The sequence below is a fragment of the Punica granatum genome, chromosome 8 (genome assembly GCF_007655135.1).
Source record: "Punica granatum isolate Tunisia-2019 chromosome 8, ASM765513v2, whole genome shotgun sequence".
NCBI classification, from domain to species: domain Eukaryota; kingdom Viridiplantae; phylum Streptophyta; class Magnoliopsida; order Myrtales; family Lythraceae; genus Punica; species Punica granatum.
In genome coordinates, this window is record NC_045134.1 from 6247549 (window position 1) to 6270281 (window position 22733).

The 22733-nt window shown below is 39.2% G+C and overlaps 3 protein-coding genes and 1 pseudogene across 6 annotated transcripts; 1 reads left to right on the forward strand and 3 right to left on the reverse strand.

The window, feature by feature from the left end:
• Positions 1 to 299: 299 nt before the first annotated feature.
• LOC116189413 (17.6 kDa class II heat shock protein-like) lies at positions 300 to 2115 on the reverse strand. Its single transcript, XM_031519071.1, has 2 exons — positions 1980 to 2115; positions 300 to 1074 (listed from the first exon to the last, which is right to left on the reverse strand). Exon 2 carries the CDS (start codon positions 1030 to 1032, stop codon positions 511 to 513), a length of 522 nt encoding a protein of 173 aa, XP_031374931.1. The 5' UTR covers positions 1033 to 1074; positions 1980 to 2115; the 3' UTR covers positions 300 to 510.
• Positions 1787 to 3974, reverse strand: LOC116189408 (ankyrin repeat-containing protein At5g02620-like). Its single transcript, XM_031519064.1, has 3 exons — positions 3537 to 3974; positions 2943 to 3268; positions 1787 to 2836 (listed from the first exon to the last, which is right to left on the reverse strand). Exons 1-3 carry the CDS (start codon positions 3823 to 3825, stop codon positions 1988 to 1990), a joined length of 1464 nt encoding a protein of 487 aa, XP_031374924.1. The 5' UTR covers positions 3826 to 3974; the 3' UTR covers positions 1787 to 1987.
• A 4889-nt stretch (positions 3975 to 8863) lies between these two features.
• LOC116187004 (uncharacterized protein At4g33100) lies at positions 8864 to 11327 on the reverse strand. Of its 4 annotated transcripts, none has more exons than XR_004151959.1 (5): positions 11146 to 11327; positions 10924 to 11008; positions 10026 to 10194; positions 9126 to 9167; positions 8864 to 9032 (listed from the first exon to the last, which is right to left on the reverse strand). XR_004151959.1 is itself a non-coding variant. In XM_031515573.1 (4 exons), the coding sequence occupies exons 1-3, from the start codon at positions 11238 to 11240 to the stop codon at positions 10069 to 10071; spliced, it is 306 nt and encodes a 101-aa protein (XP_031371433.1). In that variant the 5' UTR covers positions 11241 to 11327; the 3' UTR covers positions 8864 to 9167; positions 10021 to 10068. The 4 variants fall into 4 exon arrangements, 2 of the variants coding, with proteins under 2 accessions (XP_031371433.1, XP_031371431.1); XR_004151960.1 differs by having other exon boundaries at positions 10021 to 10194; XM_031515573.1 differs by having other exon boundaries at positions 8864 to 9167; positions 10021 to 10194.
• A 1318-nt stretch (positions 11328 to 12645) lies between these two features.
• Positions 12646 to 17934, forward strand: LOC116186997 (annotated as a pseudogene).
• The last annotated feature ends 4799 nt before the right edge of the window (positions 17935 to 22733 follow it).

Genomic DNA, 22733 nt, shown 5'->3' on the forward strand with positions numbered 1-22733 from the left:
ATGCTGCCGCCATCTCAAGCTTTCGAGTTAAGATCTCATCAGCAGATTTCAGGTGTCCTAGCATGTTCATGATAGGCCTCCAAAAATATGAGACATCATCCTCCTGGCCGGTGGGAATTTCATTTCACGTGGTACTTAGGAAAGTAATGCATCGGAATGTACATCGTACATCAGTGGCAGATACCTAGATCAACCTCTTATCAGGCAGGTCAGTTTGCATCGCTTAGACTACATAGTACATATCTCTCCAAGTATAGTTGTTCGTATAAATTTTGCGATACTATTTGCGAGTCAACATATATAATAATGAACTCGATTCATTAACTAATATCCAAACGAAATCGGCAAGAAAGACAATTTATTTATACATATCTCAATACCTTCGACATGGTTTTTAGTCCATAGGTCACCAGGAAAAGCAAATCAGAGAAAGGGCAGAAGCTCATGGTGCTGACCTCACAACAAACATTATATGAAACACACAAACATCCCATCTCTGTTACATTCCTTTTAACCAACCTTGACCTCAATGGTCTTGGCCTTGGGCTGGGGAGGCTTGACCTTCTGGACCGTGACCCTGAGCACACCGTCCTGGCACATCGCTGATATGGCATCTACGTTCGCATTCTCGGGCAGCACAAACTTCCTCATGAACTTCCCCACCCGCCTCTCCATCCTCACGTACTTCAACCCATCCACCTTACTCTCGTCCTTGTCCTTCTCCCTCTCGTGCCTCCTCTCACTGCTCACCACGAGCACATTCTCGTTCTCGACCTGGACCTTGATTTCCCCAGGATTGATCCCTGGCATGTCCACTATGAACACGTATGAGTCAGGGTACTCTATCACGTCCGCTGGGGTTGCCGCCATTGCCTTGGCATCACGAACATAAGCCCGGGAAGGGTTGTTGCTCCTTGTCCTCGACTCAGGCTGCTGCTGCTGCTGATCCTCAGGGAAGTCGAGCATGTCCTCGATGATCGAGAAGATCGGCGAACCCATCAGCCCGAACTCTCCAAAGTTCCTGAAGTCCATGTTGTCCTAGCAACCAATGTGTGTATTTCTGATTACCGTGGACTGTATGAAACATAGAGGCTCCTTTTATATTGGTTAAATAAATTAACGAGAGAGCAAAAAGGAGGGGAATGGAGAGCTCTGGACATCGAAAGAAACGTTAGAAATGTCTGGAGCTGCTTCCACACAATTCTCCATCTAGAATTGTGAAGAAGAGACGATGATGATTCAGCTCTGGGCCTCACCCATGTTTTGGCCCATCGGGCTGCTCTTTGAACTGTCGTAATCTAAAATGTTCATATGTAGGTCCGAATTAGCTTATCGACCTCTCTTGTAACGAAGAAAACATAATCATTTGGATACACGGAAGTTAGGCCCCGTTTACTTTGAGAAAAAATTCAAAATCTTTGAAAAATTTTCATAAAAATAAAAAATTGTAAAATATGTGTTTACCTAGTTAAAATGAAAACCAGTTTTCTAGGAAAAGTGACTTTTTCTAGTTTCCCAAATGCAAAGCAATTTGGAGAACTACTTTTAATACTTTCCTAATTTTCCTCTCTTTAATTGATGAAAGGTTCCTTATCAATTATTTTTTTCATTTTTAATTATAGCAATTCTCCTCCTTTTAATTGGAAAGTCTCCAATTGTTGTTAGATATTACATTTAAGTTTGAAAATCCTCAATTTTGAGCTTGTAAACATGATTTCTCAATTTTTTTTGAAGAAATAAATTTAGAAAAAGGAAAAGAAAACTGGAAAAGAAAAATAAAAAAGACTTCCAAAAGTAAACAGATCTGTCCATCATCGAATCGAACTGGAAAGCATCTCTATCACCAACAGCATCGCAAGATGTCTGCCGAATCTTATCAAAAATTTTCTATACATTATGTTTGTTTTGCTACTTCTCCATGTCAAAGCAGTTGATACAATTCAAGCATTAATCAATAACATCAAACATCCTCAGTTCACCTGATATTTCACAGATCATCATTCTCTTCATCCTCCAAATAGACCTCATCAGAAGGCTGCTGCTGCTGCTCCTCCTCCTTTATGTACCCGTACTTCCTCAGCAGCCACTTGCCCATCCTAAACACATTCCCGAGGAACACAATCCCCATGATACAGAGCCACAGGATGACCGAGACCCGGGTCACGCTGAAGAGCACCCCAGTGTTGTCCTCTGGGGTCATGTGGATCCACGAGATGAAGTAGGTGCACGTGAGCGCCGTGATGGCAATCCACATCGTGACCATCAGGGTCCACATCCACCGCCTCCTTTTCATTGGGAGGCCACTGACGAGGAGGAGAATGATGCTGAGGGAAGAGAGAAATGCGAGGGTGTTGAAGATCATGAACTGCCCATATGCCTTCGGGAGGGTCGTGGCCATGACAGCCATCCCCACCTTGTGGGACTTCTCCGTTCCGTTGTGGGCTGGGTCTGCTGTGAAATCATCCTGCCAGAACCCGCCAGGTGGAGACAGCGTGCCCTGGAATGCCACAGTTGCGATGAGCGACGCCACCACCATCAGGGCGCTCCGCTTCCGACCCAACCAGTCTGTGTGCTTCTTAACAGGCTGTTTTGGACCAGCCATTTTCCGGAGAATGTTGGGGACTTCCATGGGAACTGCTTCAATTGTGTCTCCACCGTCAACGAAGGGTGGTGATTCATGTACTTTCGAGGATCTCAAATCCAGCAATAGGAGTTTATTAATTTCCAGGTCCCGTACATCCCTTTTCCCTTTTGTTAAGACATCGATTGGCGTGAAGCCTTTTGCATTCTGGGCGTTTGCATCAATCTTGGTGTTGTATAGGAAGTACTTCACGATCTACAAGATATTCCGTGAATCTCATTTAATCTCATCGATAATTAAGCAGAAGAAACATAACATTCGAACAAACCAGGATCAGAGAATGGAACCAGGAAACACATACCTCTAATTGCTTCTTCTCCACAGCAATGTGCAGCACAGAGTTACCGTCACAGTCCTTCCAGTTCAAGAACCCATCATCACTCCCTATACACTCCACTAGGACCTTCAATGCCTCGACTCGATTATGCCTCAGGCAGAGGTGAAGCGCGCTCTCCCCTCCCTTAGTTAGCACCCGAGCCGACTCGGGAGCAACCCGGACCAATTCAGTCACAACCTGGATGCGGCCTTTGATTGCAGCTAAGTGCAGTGGAGTCCTCCCATCAACGTCCCACACCAAACAAGCATCAGGGTGGACCTTCAACAACTTCTTGACAATCTCCAAGTGCCCTTTTTCAGAATGAAGACACTAATGAAGTTCAGCAAGGTTTACATTCACAACCCGAAAAAACGAGAACTATGAATCGAACAAATTGGATGAATTGAATGGATCATCTAGAAAATCTCACCCATGGAGGCTTAATTTTGCTGCCCGAAAGACCAATTTGGATCAATCCCAATATGTAATTTCAATTAGACTATCATTGTTCAGAACCAATCGAGTAAAATGGAGCTCTTTTAGCAGGAAAAATCGATGGTTTCCGATCAAAGTTCTGACCTTTTGCAGCGGCAACGTGGAGAGGCAGAGACCCGCGGCGGTTTGTCTCTCCAGCGAGCTTCGGATTTAGAGTCAGAAGTTCATGGACAAAGGACGAATGACCCAGAAGGGCTGATACGTGCAACGGGTTGCTTCTGTCGAGGAGGGAAGGATCGGTTTCGAGGAGTCCGAGGAGAGCTGGGACATCGCCCGCCATTGCCGCTTCGTTGAGCTTCTTGATGGGGGCAGAGCTCTCCAACTGGGCCAGCTCTTGCTCCTTCTCATAGTCCAGCAAGCTCAGGAGCCTCATGGGCGGCTGTGGTCAGAGCTGCAGAGGAGATTGGGATCTCTTGCGGAAGGAAATGGGTTCGTTGGTTGGTCGGTTGAAGCTTTGGGCAATGGAGGAGGGAGAGAGTGAAAGGAGGGAATGGGGGCAGATCCTGAAAGTCCAATGTTGACCCGTGGAATTTCCAGAAGAAGGAAAAGTCAACCAAGTCCGGCTCTAAATTTCATTTATTTATTTTATTTATTTACGAGTCGTGATGACCGTGCATTGCACATCTACTAATTTGAAAAAAATTAATGGAACCCACGGTTCAATGATTTATGCTAAATTTGTGATCTTGCTTCCTTGTTAATTGATTGATTGTGTTTATTCTTTTCCGTTCTTAAATCTATTTGATTGATTAACTACTAATTAGATTGTTCCAGTAACTTAGATGAATTTGAAAAACGGATTCTAAGTTTAGACTTAAAATAGAATAACTTAAGTTTAACTCAAGTTGAAAAACGAGGTTAATTTGCGTAACAATTAGCATTAATCAATCGACTTAGGTAGTCAATTAGGGGTTGCTCTTAATGGGTCCTTACTAGTCTATGGTATGGGAACATAGTAGTCAATTTGATACATGAAGATATGTTCTTGAAGTTATCGAAAGGCGTGTAAGAAGATAGAAAATCCCAAGTTAACAATATAATTAATTAATCAATAGCAAGAGAAGTAGGTGATCGGATTAGGATTATCCCTAGGGGAAGTTGAATGCTCTAGGTGTTTCATCGCCATTGAATTATCATTTAATTAATTACTTTGCTTTAATTTAATCTTCGTCAATCTCTTGAAACATGATTGTCTGAATAGAATACGGTTGTTCAAATCCTGGTAATTAGTGGTAGCTTAGATCAATTCTCGTGAAAACGATACTCATACTTATTCTATATTACTCGTTCGATACGTATACTTGCATGCTATCGTTGTTATATTTATAGCAACAGCCCACAAAAGAGGTTAAATTAGAAAGTCGTTCAATCGAGCATACATTTACGTCTTTGACTTTCTTGTGAGAAGAGTCACTTCTAAGGCGAAAATTGTTGATCATTGGCAGTCATGTTAGAGATTAATTATCTAGCCACTGCCGGAGTCTTGTCCATTAATGCACCACCACTAGCTGCATCGATCATAGTGGAAAGTAGTCCTTCATAGAAGTATTATATAAGCAATTGCTCGCTTATTTAATGATGAGAGCAACTAACATACAAGCACTTGTAATACTCATACAAGGTTTCCCCATCGTATTGCCTTAGATGTCCTTCCGAATGTTGTCAAACCTAGAAGCTAGGAAAAACTTTTCCAAAAATTACTTATTCATCTCATTCCAAGTGGTGATGAACGGCGAAGGTAAAATAGTAGAGCCAATCCTTCGTTGCACCTTGCAAAGAAAAAGGAAAAGCTCACAATTTTATTTGATCTTCATGCACTCCTTACGTCCTCATGGTAAAAGCACACCACATGAAACTCCTTCACGTGTCTATGGGGATCTTCACCTGCAAGACCACAAAAAATTGAGAGTAGTTGAAATGAATCGTGAATTTAACTTCGAGGAGCCAACGACATTAAGAAAAACAATGCGAAGAGATTGTTGATTCAAATCTGAAGCCGCTAGCTCTTTGAGTGTTTGGCCACTCACGATTTCTAGCAAATCTTGATCACTTCACTATCACTAGAAACTTGATATTGGTGATCTTGTTCTGGCTCGTCCAAATTCTCTTCCTCTCGATTTTGAAGTAATAATTAATTTAATGAATTCCTTTGTTAAGAGATGAAATCCCGGATTTGGCAAAGTCTGATCAACATCATCGGTCATAAAACCTGCATAACATAAGAAAAATATTAGAAATTTGAACTCAAATAGCAAAATAAATAATAGTCGCCGGCGACGGCATCAAAATTTGATGCCTACCGAATGTACCTACTAGTTTTAACTCTAAATATCCTAATAGATAGGATAAATAAAAGTCGATCCCACAAGGATTCTGTATGTAGCTGTTGAAATTCAAAATCTCTGACTAAAAGGAAACGAAATGAGGTGGAATGGGACGGAATTGAAAACAGAATGACAAATTTTCATTTTTGTTTGATTCAATAAGGAATCAAAATTCCATTCCATTGTTTATGTTTGATTCACTGCCTGCGGAATTGGAATCAATTTTCATCATTTCGTATTTATTAGCAATATGTAAAGTGAACAATGAACAAGTCTCGTTGTGGCTCAATCATTATTCATGTAACATGTATAAATTTGAATAAATTATATATTTTAGGTAATATCTTCAATTTGCTGGGTTTGTTGAATGGACGAGGTTTACTCCGCTCATGGTTGATTTGTGTTTACTATTAAGAAATCGTTCTATTACTTGATTATTAATTGAATTTTCATAGCAAAATCACAACGAAAAAAAGACAATAAAATTAGTTTTGATTCGCTGCATCATTGCCTGGGGTTCCCCAGGGAATGGATGATTCATATGGCGGAATCGATTCCCCCGTACATGGGAATCGCACCAATTCCCTTTAAACAAACATGAACAATCAATAGGATTCCGATTTCGATTCCTCTCTCAATTTTCATGAACCAAATGGGTCCTCAATTCCTAGATATAAGCTTGAATTTGCAGATGGGCAAACGATTGGGATAGATGCGGCATCCATACCATATTGACAGGTAATTTTTCTTTTAATTTCATTATTTATTTCAACTATTTTAAATACGAATATAGTTTGATGCTGTTCAACTTTTAATGTAGATGTAATATGCAAGCTTTTAGGAGCAGAGGGGATCAAAACTCTTCAAGTTAGAGGAGCGCCTGTAAATAAATAGAGAGAGAGCTTCTGCTTACTACGTAATTTTTATATCCCATATTATTCGGGTTAATCACGTAAAAAGGTGCACGAATTTTCAATTATAGTACGACTTTTTGAAAATATCATATAAAAGCACGATATTTTGTTTTAGTCTTAAATTCAACACGACCTTTATTTGAATTTTCAATTTTAGCACTACTTTTTAAAAATAGTACAGAAATGCACAATATTTCGTTTTGGTCTCAAATCTAACACGACATTTCCTTATTAGTCTCAAATCTAGCACGTCGTTAAATTAAATAAAAATACGACGGGTTCACTTATTGTGCTACATTTGCGACTAAAACAAAATGTTGTGCTACATTTGAGACTAAAACGAAAAGTTGTGCCTTTCTATTCTACTTTCGAAAAGTAGTGTTAAAATTAAAAATTCACGTAAAGATCGTACTAAATTTAAAAATAAAATAAAAAGTCACGCTTTTATTGCTATTTTCGAAAGATCATGTTAAAATTGAGAATTCACGTATAAGTTGGACCTTTTTACGTGATTAATCCCATATTATTGTATGAATTGAGAAATACCACATTATTTTACTGCGTATGATGCTGTTGGTGGAATTATCTCGTGTAACGCATTGCAGTCCACCACTGATATCACAATAAATAAATAAATATATATATATATATTATATGATTAAAAATAGCAGGTGAGTCGGATATTTTTGAATTTCCATTTCTATCCCTGCCGTCTTCTCCTTCTTCCACCGGCCGCTCGGTGCCTTTTCGCTGTCAGTTCGCTCGCTCCGCCCACTAAAGTTGCCATCCTAATTTTGCCCTCTACCCACCCAATCACTCCACCAACAGCCCTGACCATCAACATTTGCCATCGTCCTCGTCCTCTGAGTTGCCGCCCCACTGGTCACTCTTCCCGTGCCCAACCCACGCGCTCGCCTGCCGGCGGCAACTTGCTGCGGATGAATGCCTCTACTTTTCGAACCACCGGGACCCCTGGCTTTTGCTAACTCCCCCATTTGTGTCTGTTCCCTCCCTTGCAGCTTTGTGTTTTCTTATAAGCTGCCTACATTCCCATCGCATTCCAATTGTTCTCTCCCTGATCTCACCTCCAAATTGCTCGCTGAAAGGCCTCTTCCAATCATCTCGACCCCCACGCTAGCTGGTTGTCGAATCCCACGCCAAGAAGAGCACCTATTCTCCCTTCCCCTGCTTTGCACATGGTCTTCCATCCATTCCTTTTACTGAATCTTCTCCATTTCGTTGTGGCTATTCCGCCTCCAAACTGCACGTCCAAATGCCTGCTCCAATCATCTCGCTCTCCGCAGCCGCCTGAATGTCGAATCTCATGCCAAACCGGTTGGATTCGCCTCCAATCTATCGCATTGATTCTCCTCCGTCTCCCGATCCTTCTGCTTCGGGTTACTTCATATGAAAAACGAGATTAGATCAGTCTTATTTATTCTATATATGGACTGTTAACAATGGTGGACACATGATTTGGTCAATCTTACATGTTCTAGATGACCGTGGCAGTGCAATCTCCACATCAACCGGACAATAATCTAGCTTATATTAATGATTCGGCAGATCGAGTTGAGGGTCCATTGTTTATATACTTTATGGGAAAGCCTCCTTTATGAGCGAACCGCCGACTCAAGGCCACTCAATCGACTACCCACCACCCGGACCGGATTCAGTGACTTTACATTCTCCGGCAGCTTTCTTTGTCTTGTGATCTACTTACTTCATTCTGCAGGAAGAGAGAATTTGAGGCTTCTGAAAATTGTTTTCTCGCAGCATTCATTTTGGAGCTATATATTTCTGGCTTTCTCATATAATTTATTTTATCAAAGAGGAGAGAATCTAAAGGGTACTGAAAAACGAATTCTCGCAACCTTTTGCCAAGCTCTACCTCGCTGTTAATTCAACTAAAATCAGTATATTTTAGCATCATTACAATCACTACAAGGTGGATTAGACAATGAAAGGCGAAAAATATCCCCACCCTTAATATCTCAAGGTGAAAGCAGCTAGAAGTGTTTGCTATTTGGGTTCGAACAGAAAAAACGAACCAAACCTGTTTATCCAAAATAAAAATAAAAATAAAAAAGTCTACTTTAGTCGGTTCGGTAGAATATGTTCCGTGGCATGCGCAAGGGCTCAAGGCCCCCCGAACCATCACCGAGGAAAAATATCAACCAAGATCAATTGAATACAATTGAGAATATAATTTAACTCATCAAAACGATTTAGTAAGGTAGCAATACATAATTGAAACAAAAAATTACATCAAATGCATAGATCATTGGATGGTCTGATCTTTTCCCTTCTATGACGGGACAGTAGACACCGTCGAAATGAGCCTGAGAAAAGGAGTCTACACAAGTTACTAGATAAAGTCATGGTCAGTAGCATTGAAGGTGAAGAGCCAAGGGACATCAACCCGAGGAGCATACCCCGAAGAAGTTCCAAAAATTCACTTGAAACAATGATCAGCCCTGCGATAATTAGAAGCCATAAATTTCCGGAGCTTCTCCACTTAAACGAAAACAAATGAATGAATAATCTAACAAACCCGACAAAAAAGAAAAGCATCGACCAAATGAAGTTTTCTTGATGCAACGGAAACCAACACTGCATTAGTTCATCTTTTCAAATACTAAATTACCGGCTATGCAGGATCCTTCATCGCCAGACTTTCCTATTTCGATCACTTCCCAGGTCAACCACGTTAATACTGCTGCTAAACAGTCAGATTGCAGGAATGAAAATGCTCAAAATATCATTGCGCTTCCAACACAACACCTAGCTAATGTATGACCTAAAATTTGTAAAAGACTTTCAAAAGATACATGAGGAGTTCACTAAGACCTTCTTCTAGCAACAATAGGATCCCAGAAGAAGACATGTTTAGTATCATTCGTTGGAAGCACTACCAGTAGGATTGGTGTTGGAAACCGGACTTCCTAAGTCCATTTGACTACAGTTATTTAATGTCCATCTGCGACCTTGAACCATCTTTTTAGTGTCCATCTGCAACAATGGACCAGTCCCCATATTCTTAGACAGGAGGTAAGCTCTTCATAACCATAATCTAACTAAAATGTCCTGTTCTCTTAGCCTCACATGGCATCTTGATTCAGATATGTGAGGCATTTATCAATTATCTGTATTCACCTAAAACTCGAATAACCATGATACCTTATGCACAACGTAAGCCAGAAAGGCCCATGGAAGGATCCCAAATATATAAATGCAGTTCCAATCATCTTATTGCAGATGAAATAGAGAATTGATATAGAATGCCTAATGATGAAAGAACCCCAGTCAGATGATGAAACTAACGCTGACCTTACCAGTTAAATATTCACGTCAGATCCCGTCAACCTCAATCAAGCGCTAGTGAGAAACGCTGTTATCTTCCCCATCAACTGAGCCCGCTGAATCAGATTTAATGGCGGTGTCATGGTCACCTAAGCCTTCAGCTTCCAAGAAGCGGCTCAGGTGTTTGTCTTCTAAATGTTCCTTCACAGCAACCAAACTTATTAAACAACAGACTACTACCTCTAATCAGGGTAAGACATTCAAGATAAATTACACAGACAACTCTTGAATTGCTTCAGAATCAAAAGATACCACTCAGTTTGCTAAAATTACTAATGCCCGCAATAATTAATCTATTCAAAAGCTGTGATCTCTGACAGTTGCTAATCAATCAACCCCACCTCAGCTCCTTACACATTTATTAAGCATATCATTTACTTAGTGCTGCAAGAAATTCCGAAATCTCAGACATCCAATTTAGGTCAAATCAGCATTTCTTGTGATCGAATTTACCAGTATCAACACACTTCTCATGCAACAAACGAGCCTTCATCAGCTATCATTCTTCATATAAAATGAACAGAAGATTGCTACCGACCCGAATATCAAAACAAGAACAAATTGATCAAGGACAAACCTCATCTACAGCGGCTATGGTTCGAAAGATCTTTGCAGACGTAAAAGCAAAGTTATATGTGCTCCCCCGATTCTCTCACAAAATTGTAAATTCTGTCCTAGTCCATCACATGTTTTACCCTCCTGATAGTGCTAATAGTTAATCAATTTTCTTTTAGGGTGTAGACTAGGAGTTCTTTGATGCTGTTGATGCTGTACAGGGTAAATGGTCTCTTATGTAAATCCTTTTGATTAATGAAAGTCTCTACTATTTATCCAAAAAAAAAAACAAGAACAAAAATTGATAAGGTATACCGAGAGGCAAGCTCTGTACTTCTGCCACTCAGCAACACATTCCTCCTTCTGCCACTGACCCTTCACAAACTTCTCCGAGTACCACCTGCGACAAACAGAAAACTGAAAGAAATCAAGACACCCAGTTGAAAAAATGCGAATTCTTCGGGCGTTTCTCTATCGACGTTTCGCAAATCAGACTAGAACAGTATGGAAGGCATCTCTTGACAGAGATTTGAATACTTGTTGAAGCAGCTGTAGTAAGCAGCTCTGAGCTGGGCACACGGGGATGTAGAAGACGGTGAGGAAGAGGGTTTCCTCTCTCTCAATAGCCCCATTTTCTGATCACCGCTGCTCCCCTCGAGTGTTCAAGTAAATAGCGGAAGCAGAGAGGACTGCCCCGGCGTGGCGGTAGGAAGGAAGATGACGGTGGAATCGTTCTTGGGTTTTGCTAATGGACTCGGCAAGTGGGCTTCACTCAGCCCAGCAAAGGATCACAATTAAGAATAAAAAAATAAAAACAAAAAACCCGACAAATGAGGGATTACTCCCACGATTACAAGAGATCGATTTAACGTTATTTTTTATCCTATTGTGTTCTCCTTCTTACGGGTTAAGCCCTTTATCACTCAATCAAGACTTTGTTTGTTGGTAAAGGGGAGAGATCATGTCCCTCGATTATTCAAATGTCTTTACACCTATGCTAATAATAACATTTACATGCTCCGCATGTTTCAACAGGGCTGCCGTTTATAACCGATACGTTTCCGGTATACATGGAGTATTCAGAACAGCTGTTTAAAATTCGTTTAGAAAATTAATCTCGATAAAAGTCTGTGCACTGCTAAATATAGGTACTCGTTAATGCGCGAATTGCCCCGAGTTTCTTCTTTCGAGAGAGCCAAGGAAGTAGAGGAGTTTTCTCAACCTGAACAAAGTCCGTGATGGCCAGAACACTAAAGCAGAGCATTGAGCGGATCCACACCAACGCCCAGTGGGTCCAGAGTGTGCAGAATGAGAAGCATCTCCCCGGGACCGTGCAGGAGCTCGCCCATCGGGCAAACTAGAGCTTCAGCATTCTTTCAATCTTATTTTCATTTTCTGCAGTGAGAGTGACATTATACATTCATCTTCAATAAGAAACCGTGCATATTTGCTGTTTGGAGACAATGATTTATCGTTTGTACCTCATTGCATGACTATCGAATCATTTAAAAGCTAGGCTAACGAAACATATGATTCGAAACAGAATTAGATCAAAGAATGGAACCATGAAACACACCACTCCGATTGCTTCTTCTCCATAGCGATGTGCCGCACACGGTCCTTCCACTTCAAGCATCCCATCATCACTCCCTATATACGCTCCACCAAGACCTTCAAAAATGGCTTGATCCTTCTAGTGCCCGAGTTGACGCGAGGACAACTCAAACAATATTTGTCACGGCATCCACGTGGGACTTCATTGCAGAAAAATAGCAATGGGTTGCATCGAATCTGAGATATCATATTTTCAGATAGCGACTTGTACCACTGCATCGAATCCTCTTCCTCATAATGTAGTCATTTTTTATGTTTAACAAGTTTTGACAATTAGAAGGCAAAACAAAGAAAGAACAGATATCTTTACAAAACTATAGGGACTCGAATCAAATGATCGAAATAATTGGGGACGCAAACTTTCCAAATTAATGCCCCCCTCCGTCTCCTGTATATAAGTCTTTCCCACCACAGTCAGTGATTGGGCGTGAGTGAGTCGGTCGTCAGCGTAATTTGGCACTTCTTCGCCCCTCAGCCTTGACAATTCACTGACTGAGCAATGGAGCAGCTCAAGGGACAACCTCGGCTCCCGAAATTCGCCGCCCCGAAGCGTTACGACATCCGGCTGAAGCCCGACCTCACCGCCTGCAAGTTCGCCGGCTTGGTGGCGATCGACCTCGACATCGTCTCCGAGACAAAGTTCATCGTCCTCAATGCCGCCGAGCTCTCCATCATTGCCGGCACCGTTTCCTTCACTCCCAAGGAATCCTCGCAGGTTCATTTCCCCGCCAATTCTGATCTAATCGTCGTTATTGGATTCAAGTTTTTTCGATAAGTACGTCATGTGATTCAAGATGAAGACTAAGAGAAATTATGGACTTGTCTTTAGCTTATGAAGTCAATGGCAGGTCTTTGAGCCATGTAAAGTCGACTTGGTTGAGGAAGACGAGATATTGGTGCTGGAGTTCAGGCAAAAGCTGCCGATCGGGTTTGGAGTTTTGGTCATTGGCTTTGAAGGAACTCTTAATGACAAAATGAAGGGCTTCTACAGAAGGTCCGTTTTTTGCTCATTAATAAAGATGCAAACTTTTTGGTAGATTAAATTTACAAACCTTTGTTTACAGATTTCTTGCTTAGCCACGAAGCTACATACATACATAGAGCGAGAGAGGTTTCAGTTTTTAGTTCCAGGTGTTCATCAATAAATTATAATCTTCTGTGTCCAGTAAGTACGAGATTAATGGTGAGGAGAAGAATATGGCAGTCACTCAGTTTGAACCGGCCGATGCAAGGCGATGCTTCCCATGCTGGGATGAACCCGCTTGCAAGGTATTTGAGGTTTATGCTTAATATGAATCATTCATTCTCAGTTGATTTACCTTTTCCTGAACATGTCAAGAGTATGTGCTTGTATGTGTCGTTTTTATATTGGTTAAAAATGTTCATGCTACATTCTCCGTGAACCTCTATGCTTGTGGATATTTACTACATTGTGGACAGGCTACTTTTACAATTACACTGGATGTGCCATCTGAATTGGTGGCTCTATCCAACATGCCTATTATTGATGAGAAAGTGGATGGGCCGACTAAGACAGTCTTCTATCAAGAGTCACCAATTATGTCTACTTACTTGGTAGCAGTGGTAGTTGGTTTGTTTGACTACTTGGAAGATCACACATCAGACGGTACATAAATCCGCATTATTCTCCATTCGTTGTTTTCGCAGCCCTTTCTCTTATATTATGTGTTTACTTCTGCAGGCATCAAAGTAAGAGTGTACACTCAAGTTGGTAAGGAAAAACAGGGAAAGTTTGCTCTTGATGTTGCTGTAAAGACACTTGAATTATATAAAGAGTACGCTTTTTTTCTTTTCTTGGTCTTCTCTTGTTGATTATCAAAGACAACCTTTACTGTCTTCGTACATAATGTTTCTATTCCATTGTCAATCATATCATTAAGAATCTTGATTAATTTCTGTAGATATTTTGCTGTACCGTACCCTCTCCCAAAGCTCGATATGATCACCATTCCTGATTTTGCTGCTGGAGCCATGGAAAACTATGGTTTAGTTACATATCGTGAAGCTGCTTTGCTATATGATGAGCAGAATTCTGCAGCTGCCCATAAACTGAATGTAACCCAAATGATAGCATAATTTTCTTTCTTCCTCAGGCAACTGTCAAATCTTATGGAGTTAACGAATTCAATTGGCTTTTGTTAAGGTTGCCATAGCTGTGGCCCACGAATTGGCCCACCAATGGTTCGGAAACCTTGTAACAATGGAATGGTGGACGCATCTTTGGCTGAATGAAGGATTCGCAACTTGGGTGAGCTTTCTTGTTTCGAGTAGCTTGGGAATAATTCTGTTTTGCCCATTCTGTAGAATTTTATCGACAAATTGTTCATTACAGGTGAGCTATTTGGCCACTGATAGCTTGTTTCCTGAGTGGAAAGTATGGATGCAGTTCCTCGAGGAGTCTATTGATGGTCTAAGATTGGACGGCCTTGCAGAATCCCATCCCATTGAGGTTGATTTATGATGATTATGATATTTGTAATAAAATTTCCCATTTGAAGATTTACCTTAGTTTTCTTGATCTCAACGTTGTAAATGAGCTATGAAATGTTTGTTTTACACAACTTTATTGATCAGGTGGAGGTAAATCATGCTGGTGAGATTGATGAGATTTTCGATGCAATAAGTTACTGCAAAGGTGCAGCAGTAATTCGGATGCTTCACAGCTATCTCGGTGCAGAATGTTTTCAGGTCAGTCCTATACTATTTTGTAGTGGGGATTATTTGTCTTTCCGTGTGTGGACAAAGATTTCAGACCTAGTTAGATTTAGTTGTTTACTTTTCTATATATTGTGTGGATTGCTTGATGCTAATGTCAGGTTATATCTTACTCATAAACAGAAATCCCTTGCTGCATACATAAAGAAACATGCTTGCTCGAATGCAAAGACAGAGGACCTGTGGGCCTCCTTGGAGGAAGGCTCAGGTGAACCTGTCAACAGGCTAATGAACTTGTGGACGAAACAGAAGGGTTACCCTGTTGTCTCCGTGAAAATCAAAGATGAAAAGCTTGAGTTCGAGCAGGTATGGTGGGGAAAAGTTTGAATATGTATCTTATCAGTCTTGCAGTTTTGATCATCATATCAGAAGCTGACATGGTTCTGATGACAATTGCAGATGCAATTTTTGTCCAATGGGACCCAGGGGGATGGACAGTGGATCGTCCCGATAACATTTTGTTTTGGCTCATATGAAGCCTGCAAGAATTTCCTTTTGCAGGAGAGATCATCATCTATCAACTTAGACGGGGTTTCTTCTTGGATTAAGATTAATGTAGATCAGACGGGCTTCTATAGGGTGAAGTATGATGAGGACCTTGCTGCTAAATTAAGGTTTGCCATAGAAAGTAAAATGTTATCTCCAACTGACAGACTCGGTAACTGTCTTTGCCTTCCCCGTATTTCCCCCCCTTTATTTTTCTTATAGTTGAGATGTGTGACTAATTTGAGAAATTTATCTGACAGGGATATTAGATGACTCATATGCTCTTTGCATGGCCCGACAGCTCCCATTGACATCATTGCTCACTCTAATTAGTGCTTACAGAGAAGAGCTCGAATATACTGTCCTGTCTAATTTGATATCGGTAATCAAATTTCACATGCTTTTCTTCTTTGTATTTAATCTGTGAGGACTTGTTAGCATATTTTGTTTCTCCTTCTTCAACAGATAAGTCATAAAGTTGGGAGAATTGCAGCAGATGCAACTCCTGAACTGATGGACTATATTAAACAATTCCTCGTTAGTCTCTTTCAGTACTCTGCTACCATGGGAAGCTAAATTGAGTATTACCATCTCTATGAGGAAATTTCCGCATGCGGGTCATTTTTCTTTTCTAATAATTTTCAAAAATGCAGAAAACTCGGGCGGGAGCCTAAGCAAGGGGAGAGTCATTTAGATGCAATGTTGAGGGGACAAATTTTGACTGCCCTCATAGTTTTCGGACACGAGGAGACCCAAAAGGAGGGGAGAAGTCGTTTCTATGCATTCTTAGAAAACCGAAGCACACCCCTTCTTCCCCCTGACACGAGAAGGGTATCACCAAATATTGTTTGTTCCAACGATTTTGTATTATCCTCTGAATCACACGATTTATGCGTCTTGTGTATTCCTCCTGCAGGCAGCATATGTGGCAGTGATGCAGGCTGTTAACTCATCGGACCGATCAGGTTATGAATCTCTGCTGAGAGTTTATCGGGAGACTGACCTTAGCGAGGAGAAAACGCGTGTCTTGGGTAGTAATATTATTTCAATAATGTTGAAAGATGTTTTGGGTCCATTCTGTGCTGGAAATGATAGAATGTCTGCTGATTAATATTTCTCTAGGATCATTGGCCTCTTGCAGAGATCCCAATATTGTGCTGGAAGTTCTCAACTTTCTGTTGTCTCCAGAGGTACTCTGGCTTCTACAATTTTAGTTTAATCAATAGAACGTTTCGTACGATGAAATGAGTGTATTGTCTTTTGTTTATTAGGTTCGCAGTCAAGATGCTTTGTGTGGGCTTTCTGTTTGTCGTGAAGGCCGTGAAACCGCCTGGACTTGGCTGAAGGTGAATTTGTCTCTCCGACCTCTAAACCAGAGCAATCATTATGATCCTATCCTCTATTGGATACTGTTAGCAAAGCATAATGATACAAGGTTCTATTGATATGCATTGATTCTGCTCTATTGATGATCGGACAGGAAAATTGGGAACAGATATCGGAAACCTATGGCTCTGGATATCTCATCGGTCACTTTGTCAGTGCTGTTGTCTCGCTGGTAATTTCTCACTTTCATTGTCTCCTGAGTCTAGAGATAAAATATATCAGTTTGTTGCTCCAATGCCTCCTAGTATTTCTTTTTAGTTAACGAAAAGGATTATTCAGTCACTATGAATTTAAAACTATTGAAATGTTTTGCAAGAAACAAATTTATTTATTTTTTTGCTAACCAGGGGTGTCCGGGCTTCGCCCGACTAATCCCCGGGGTTTCATGAACCCCCGGCGGCGCACGGAGCGGGTAATTACGCCAAATGTGCTCCGGTGGCCCCAAGGGGATTCGAACCTGAGTCTCGATGCAAACTTGGATGCACATTAATCACTAGGTCGAACCCCTTAGGGTTAAAACAAATTTGATTTGGTTGTGCGATATTAAGGTGATGGAATATTGTACAGCTGTTTAAAACTCATTTAGAAAATCAATATCGATAAAAGTTGGTTCAATGCTATTAGAGATTGGTCCCCGTTAATGAGCAAGCACCGAGAAACACATGATCACTGGGATGGTTCTGCTTTTCTTTTTCCCCCAGTTTTCTTCCTTCGAGAGAGCCAAGGAAGTAGAGGAGTTCTTCTCAACCCGTACAAAGCCCACGATGGCCAGAACACTGAAGCAGAGCATTGAGCGGGTCCAAATTAACGCGCAGTGGGTCCAGAGCGTGCAGAACGAGGAGCATCTCCCCGAGACTGTGCAGGAGCTCGCCCATCGGAAAAACTAGAGCTTCTTCAATCCTGTGTTCATATTCTGCAATGAGAATTTGACATTATACCTTAAATAGTGAACTTTGCATATTTGGTGTCTGGAGACAATGATTTATCGTTTGTACTGCCGTGCAGGGTTAGATGGGATGACTACCAACTCATCTATAAGCGGTTAGGCTATCAAAACATAAGATTCGAAATAGTTAGATCAAAGAATGGAACCATGAGATGAGACACAATCCTCTGATTGGTTCTTCTCCATAGAATTGTGTAGCATAGATAACTTAATAAGGTTGGTCTGGTGGTTAAAAGATGAAACGACCAAGGAAAAGTTTCAGGTTCAAATCACATCTTAGACGCCAAACGAGAGAACACTCCTTGTTGGGTCACCTGCATAGCTTATATTTGGACTTACCTGTTTCATGGGCTTGCAGGGAGTTCATGTGGAACGTGAAACAGTCGGACGAAGCCTGCACCCTTGTTATCAAAAAAAAAAAGAAAAGTTCTGTCACCGCACCCACGCAAGCCTTCATTGCAGGTAAATGCAGAGGAAGCCTTGGATATAGCTTCTTGACAATCCCAAGTGAAACAAAGGAACCGAACTTGCCTAGCTCTCTCTCATCTCTTATTCGGTCCAATAAGAAACACTCATATGATGGTATATTGTACAGTTTAGATTAAAAATTTCTGTAACTGTACTCTGTTGCATAACCACTCGCAACACTTTTTTCATGTCATGGTTGATCTTTTTCTATACTTTGACCTTGATCTTTTTCTGTTCTTATTTAGTTAATTTAAGTTAATTTGGCTTCCTTATAGTTACTATATATAAATAAATTAACACAGTTATATCCTATTATTAATCTGTTGATTTTTTTTAATTCTCATATAAACTAGATGATGACCCTCGTGATGCGCGGAATTGGTAAAATATATAAAAATTCTAATATTAATGTTGAGTAAACTATATCCTTATATTTAAAATTCAAAAAACATGACATATACATATATAGATTAATCACCTAACAAAAGTACGATCAACCGAAGAGTTACAATAAAAAAAGAATTTATACTCATAAATCGGTCATATAGCTTATCTTTGATATTGACTCTTCGAGCATTGAATTGTTCCTCATATAATATAAACATAACTACGCTAGTTTAGATTTAAAAAAACGAAAACTATTAATCATTTTTTTTATATAAACATGCGATTACTCATCAAAATAAAATAATAAATGGCGTGTTTATATAAGCTCGACAACAATAAAGTATGAAAAAAGAGACAAACCTAAAGAGAGAGCTCAAAGGCACAACAATAAAGCAGGAATTTTGTAATTTTATATCAAATAATTAATAGGATTTTATATTATCAGTTAAGAAAACATGACAGAAAACACCATACATGATTTATTTCATTCTTACCTCAAAATTAAAATTAGTAAATAATATTTTATGGTAGATATTATAATTTTTTTATAATCTAGTATTTTCGAGATAAGATATATATTCCTTAATAATTATTAAGAAATATTTATTTTCTTTTTATCAAAATACTCTACTTTAGTATCTATATATAGACACACAAAACAAACAACATCTACTTAAGTAGCATATATATTTTATATTCCACTATACATTAACTTTCCGATTTATATTTATTATAGATATAGATATATAATAAATATCTATATAGTTGCTTGATAAGTAGGTCTTACTCATTTTGTGAAAATCTGACAAAAATTTCCATTTTATATTTATTATATATGTGCACAAAATAAATCATAATCCTTTAAATTAATCAACACATCAACTTTTATTTTTGGGATCAAGTCATTGAGTATTTCAATTTTGGGATCGACTTTACTTTTTTATGATTAATTAATTGGATTATGAAAACATTATTTTTTTCGGGGTCCACTAATATTACTTTTTCCTATATTTCTTACAATCTATGAGTGTAGTTAGTTATAATAATATAATTAATAAAACTTACATATCTTTTTTTTATTATTTGTACCGAAGATAAGGACTATCTATCTATTGCATGGTTAAATTTACCGGTTCTTATAGATTTCTTTGTTACGTGTCGTCAACCCATTCCTTACCTCTCGTGTCTAAGGACAATACTAGGGACCTCAATTTCTTTAGTGTACCGATTCTTTGCTTCTAATTTAAGCTGGTGACATTCCTTAACCGAAGTTTCCTGAGTATCTTGTTCTATTTAGCTCCGAATTACAAGAAACGAATAGGTTCACTGAGTGAAAAATCTACTGTTTAAGGTGACATTCCTTGAACAAAGTTTCGTGAGTTTCTTGTTCTATTTAGCTTAGAATCACAAGAAACGAATAGGTTCGCGTACTGAAAAATCTACTATGGTTGATTGTTTGGAAATGACAACTACGATAGGTGACTATACATTAGCCGTTAGATTTATACGGATGAATTTCGTCTGTACACATAGTTAATATTTTTGTAATATGAAACTTCCCTATCCATACGTTTACTTTTCTTATTTTTCACCACAAATATTTTCGACGATATTCTGTCACATCCGAGAAAAAGGTCGATTCCGGATTGTATTATTTTCATACTGGACAGGCCGACTCAGTAAAATTCAGTTACGTAATTTTAAAAATATAAAAAGAAAAACAAAACATTATAAACAGGTTAAAAAAAAAGTTAACATTTGATATCTTTAAGGTATCCAGGAAGGGAGGACCCTTTTCATGGAGGATTCTCATGTCCTTTGATTGATCGCTGAAAAGATTGAGGATAGCTCGGTTTCGTGTTCATTGCCCATCGATTTTGTCCGAAAAGCAACCCTAGCTCATACAAAATAGGATGAGATGAGATCACTGGAATTCAAATGTTAATTAGGTTTTCTTTCTTTTTAAAGTTGATTAGCCATTATGCTCCACGCTTTGCGCGGAAATATTATTAGTAAAAGAAAATAATGTAATATAATATAATATATGATTTAATTACAAAAGAGTATAAATCTATCAAAAAAAGATGTAGCGCAGTGACATACGCCTTGCCCGTTGGCCTAGAGATCGCATGTTCGATATCTAGTGGAACTACCCGCGCTCTTTTATTAATTATCCTATCTATAAGCTAATTCTATTTTTAAATTATTTTGAACCTCTTATTCAATTTCTCTATTCAAATTATTTATTAGAGATGCGCTTTTCTTTAGTTCTTTTCGGAATATGACTATCGCAAATGCGTTAAAGATTCTAAAATCTAACCCTTAATTAAATTTTGTAAGTGAGAAAACATATAATTTAATCAAAGTTGTCATAATCAATTTTTTTAGGGATAATTGCGCCATATAGCCTAACGTTTGAAGGAATTCTTAGTTCTAATCCAAACTTGATTTTTTACCTGAGATATCATAACATTGACGTGTTAGTTTCACATCTAGCCCGACGCTAACTTTCCGTCCAAAATTGACGGATTTTCACACGTGTCATGTTAATTTTATAGCATATGTAACAACGTTACAAAATTAACGCGCCACGTGTGCGATTTCGTCAATTTTGGACGGAAAGTTAGCGTCGAGCTAGATGTGAAATCAACATGTCAATATTGGGATATCTCAGGTAAAAAATCAAGTTTAGATTAGAACTAGGAATTCCTTCAAACATTAAGCTATATGGCGCAATTAACCTTTTTTTATTATATCCAAACTAATTTCTTACATTCGAAATTGCAAAAGAGAATTTTTATTTTCTGAATTTCTTGTCCCTTCGCAAATAACTCATATAAAAACATTTCAATTTAAAATATAGTAAATCAATTTACTCGGCATTAAGAAATTTAGTTGGCATGTTACCCCGAGCATTGGTGCATAAATCTTCATCAGCATGCGACCATTTTAAATTCCTTTCCAATGATTTTATGTTCATGACATCTATGATTTGTTCTGGAATCGAAGCCTCAAATTAGTGTCTATTTAGAGAAGATGAAGGGTTACTATGTCGAATCGTGCATTCATTAATTTTTTTTTTCGGTGTGTACCCTGGTATCCAGAGCCCAATGAGATCTGACTAATTCAATCGGAAGATCGAGCATTAAAGGTTATTCTCCCTCCCAACAAATGCGCTTCACGGGGTTGGAACTTGTATTCTTCTCCTTACGGGGTGAGCTGCTTACCACTCAACTAACACTTTTGTTGGCTTGCATTCATTAATTTTTATCACTGAGTTTTATGCCGTATTCAATGTCCAAACATGCATATTATTTAATATACGATAAACATGGATTTGAATCAATTTTATAAAATAAACTGAATACTTTTACTGTGTATAGAACTATTTATGGATAGTATCGTATGTATATTATCCATGAAATACATAAGTTATATGGCACTGAAAATTAATTAAAAAAATAAGATTAATGAGATAAAAAAGCACAATCTTTGGTCAAATTCCTATTTCTGGGATGACCTTTTAGAAATCACAAAAAAAGACAAGACATTTTGCTTTTTTTTCAAATCTAATATGACCTTTTGTTTTAGTTCCATATCGAGTACGACATTTCAGAAATCGCACAAAAAGTACGACCTTTTGATTTAGTTTCAAATCTACCACAATCTTTCGTTTTGGTTCCGAATTTAGCCCGACTTTTTTGTGCCACCTGTCACAACATGATTGAATGAGTAAATCCTACATATTTTTATTCAATAAAAATTATTCTCAAAACTAAAAACAAGGGAGGGAGGGGACCATGACTGAGGAAAAGGGGCGAAGGGCTGATGGTGGTGGCCCCAATTGAGGCCAGCGGCGGCGATGACATAGTTCGTAGCCGACCCTAATTAGGGTAGTGGCCACAATCAGGGCCCCACTGTCGTAATGGAAGGAGCCCTAATTTCAGGGTTCCTTCAATTTCAGTGTTGGGGCCCTCGATTGAGGCCATCACCCACCCAATCGGGGTCGATAGCGACCTCTGTCATCACCGCCTACTCTAGTCGTGGGTTTGGGTTGGGGAATGGGGGGAGGAATGGCCGCAATTGAGATCACTATCGACAG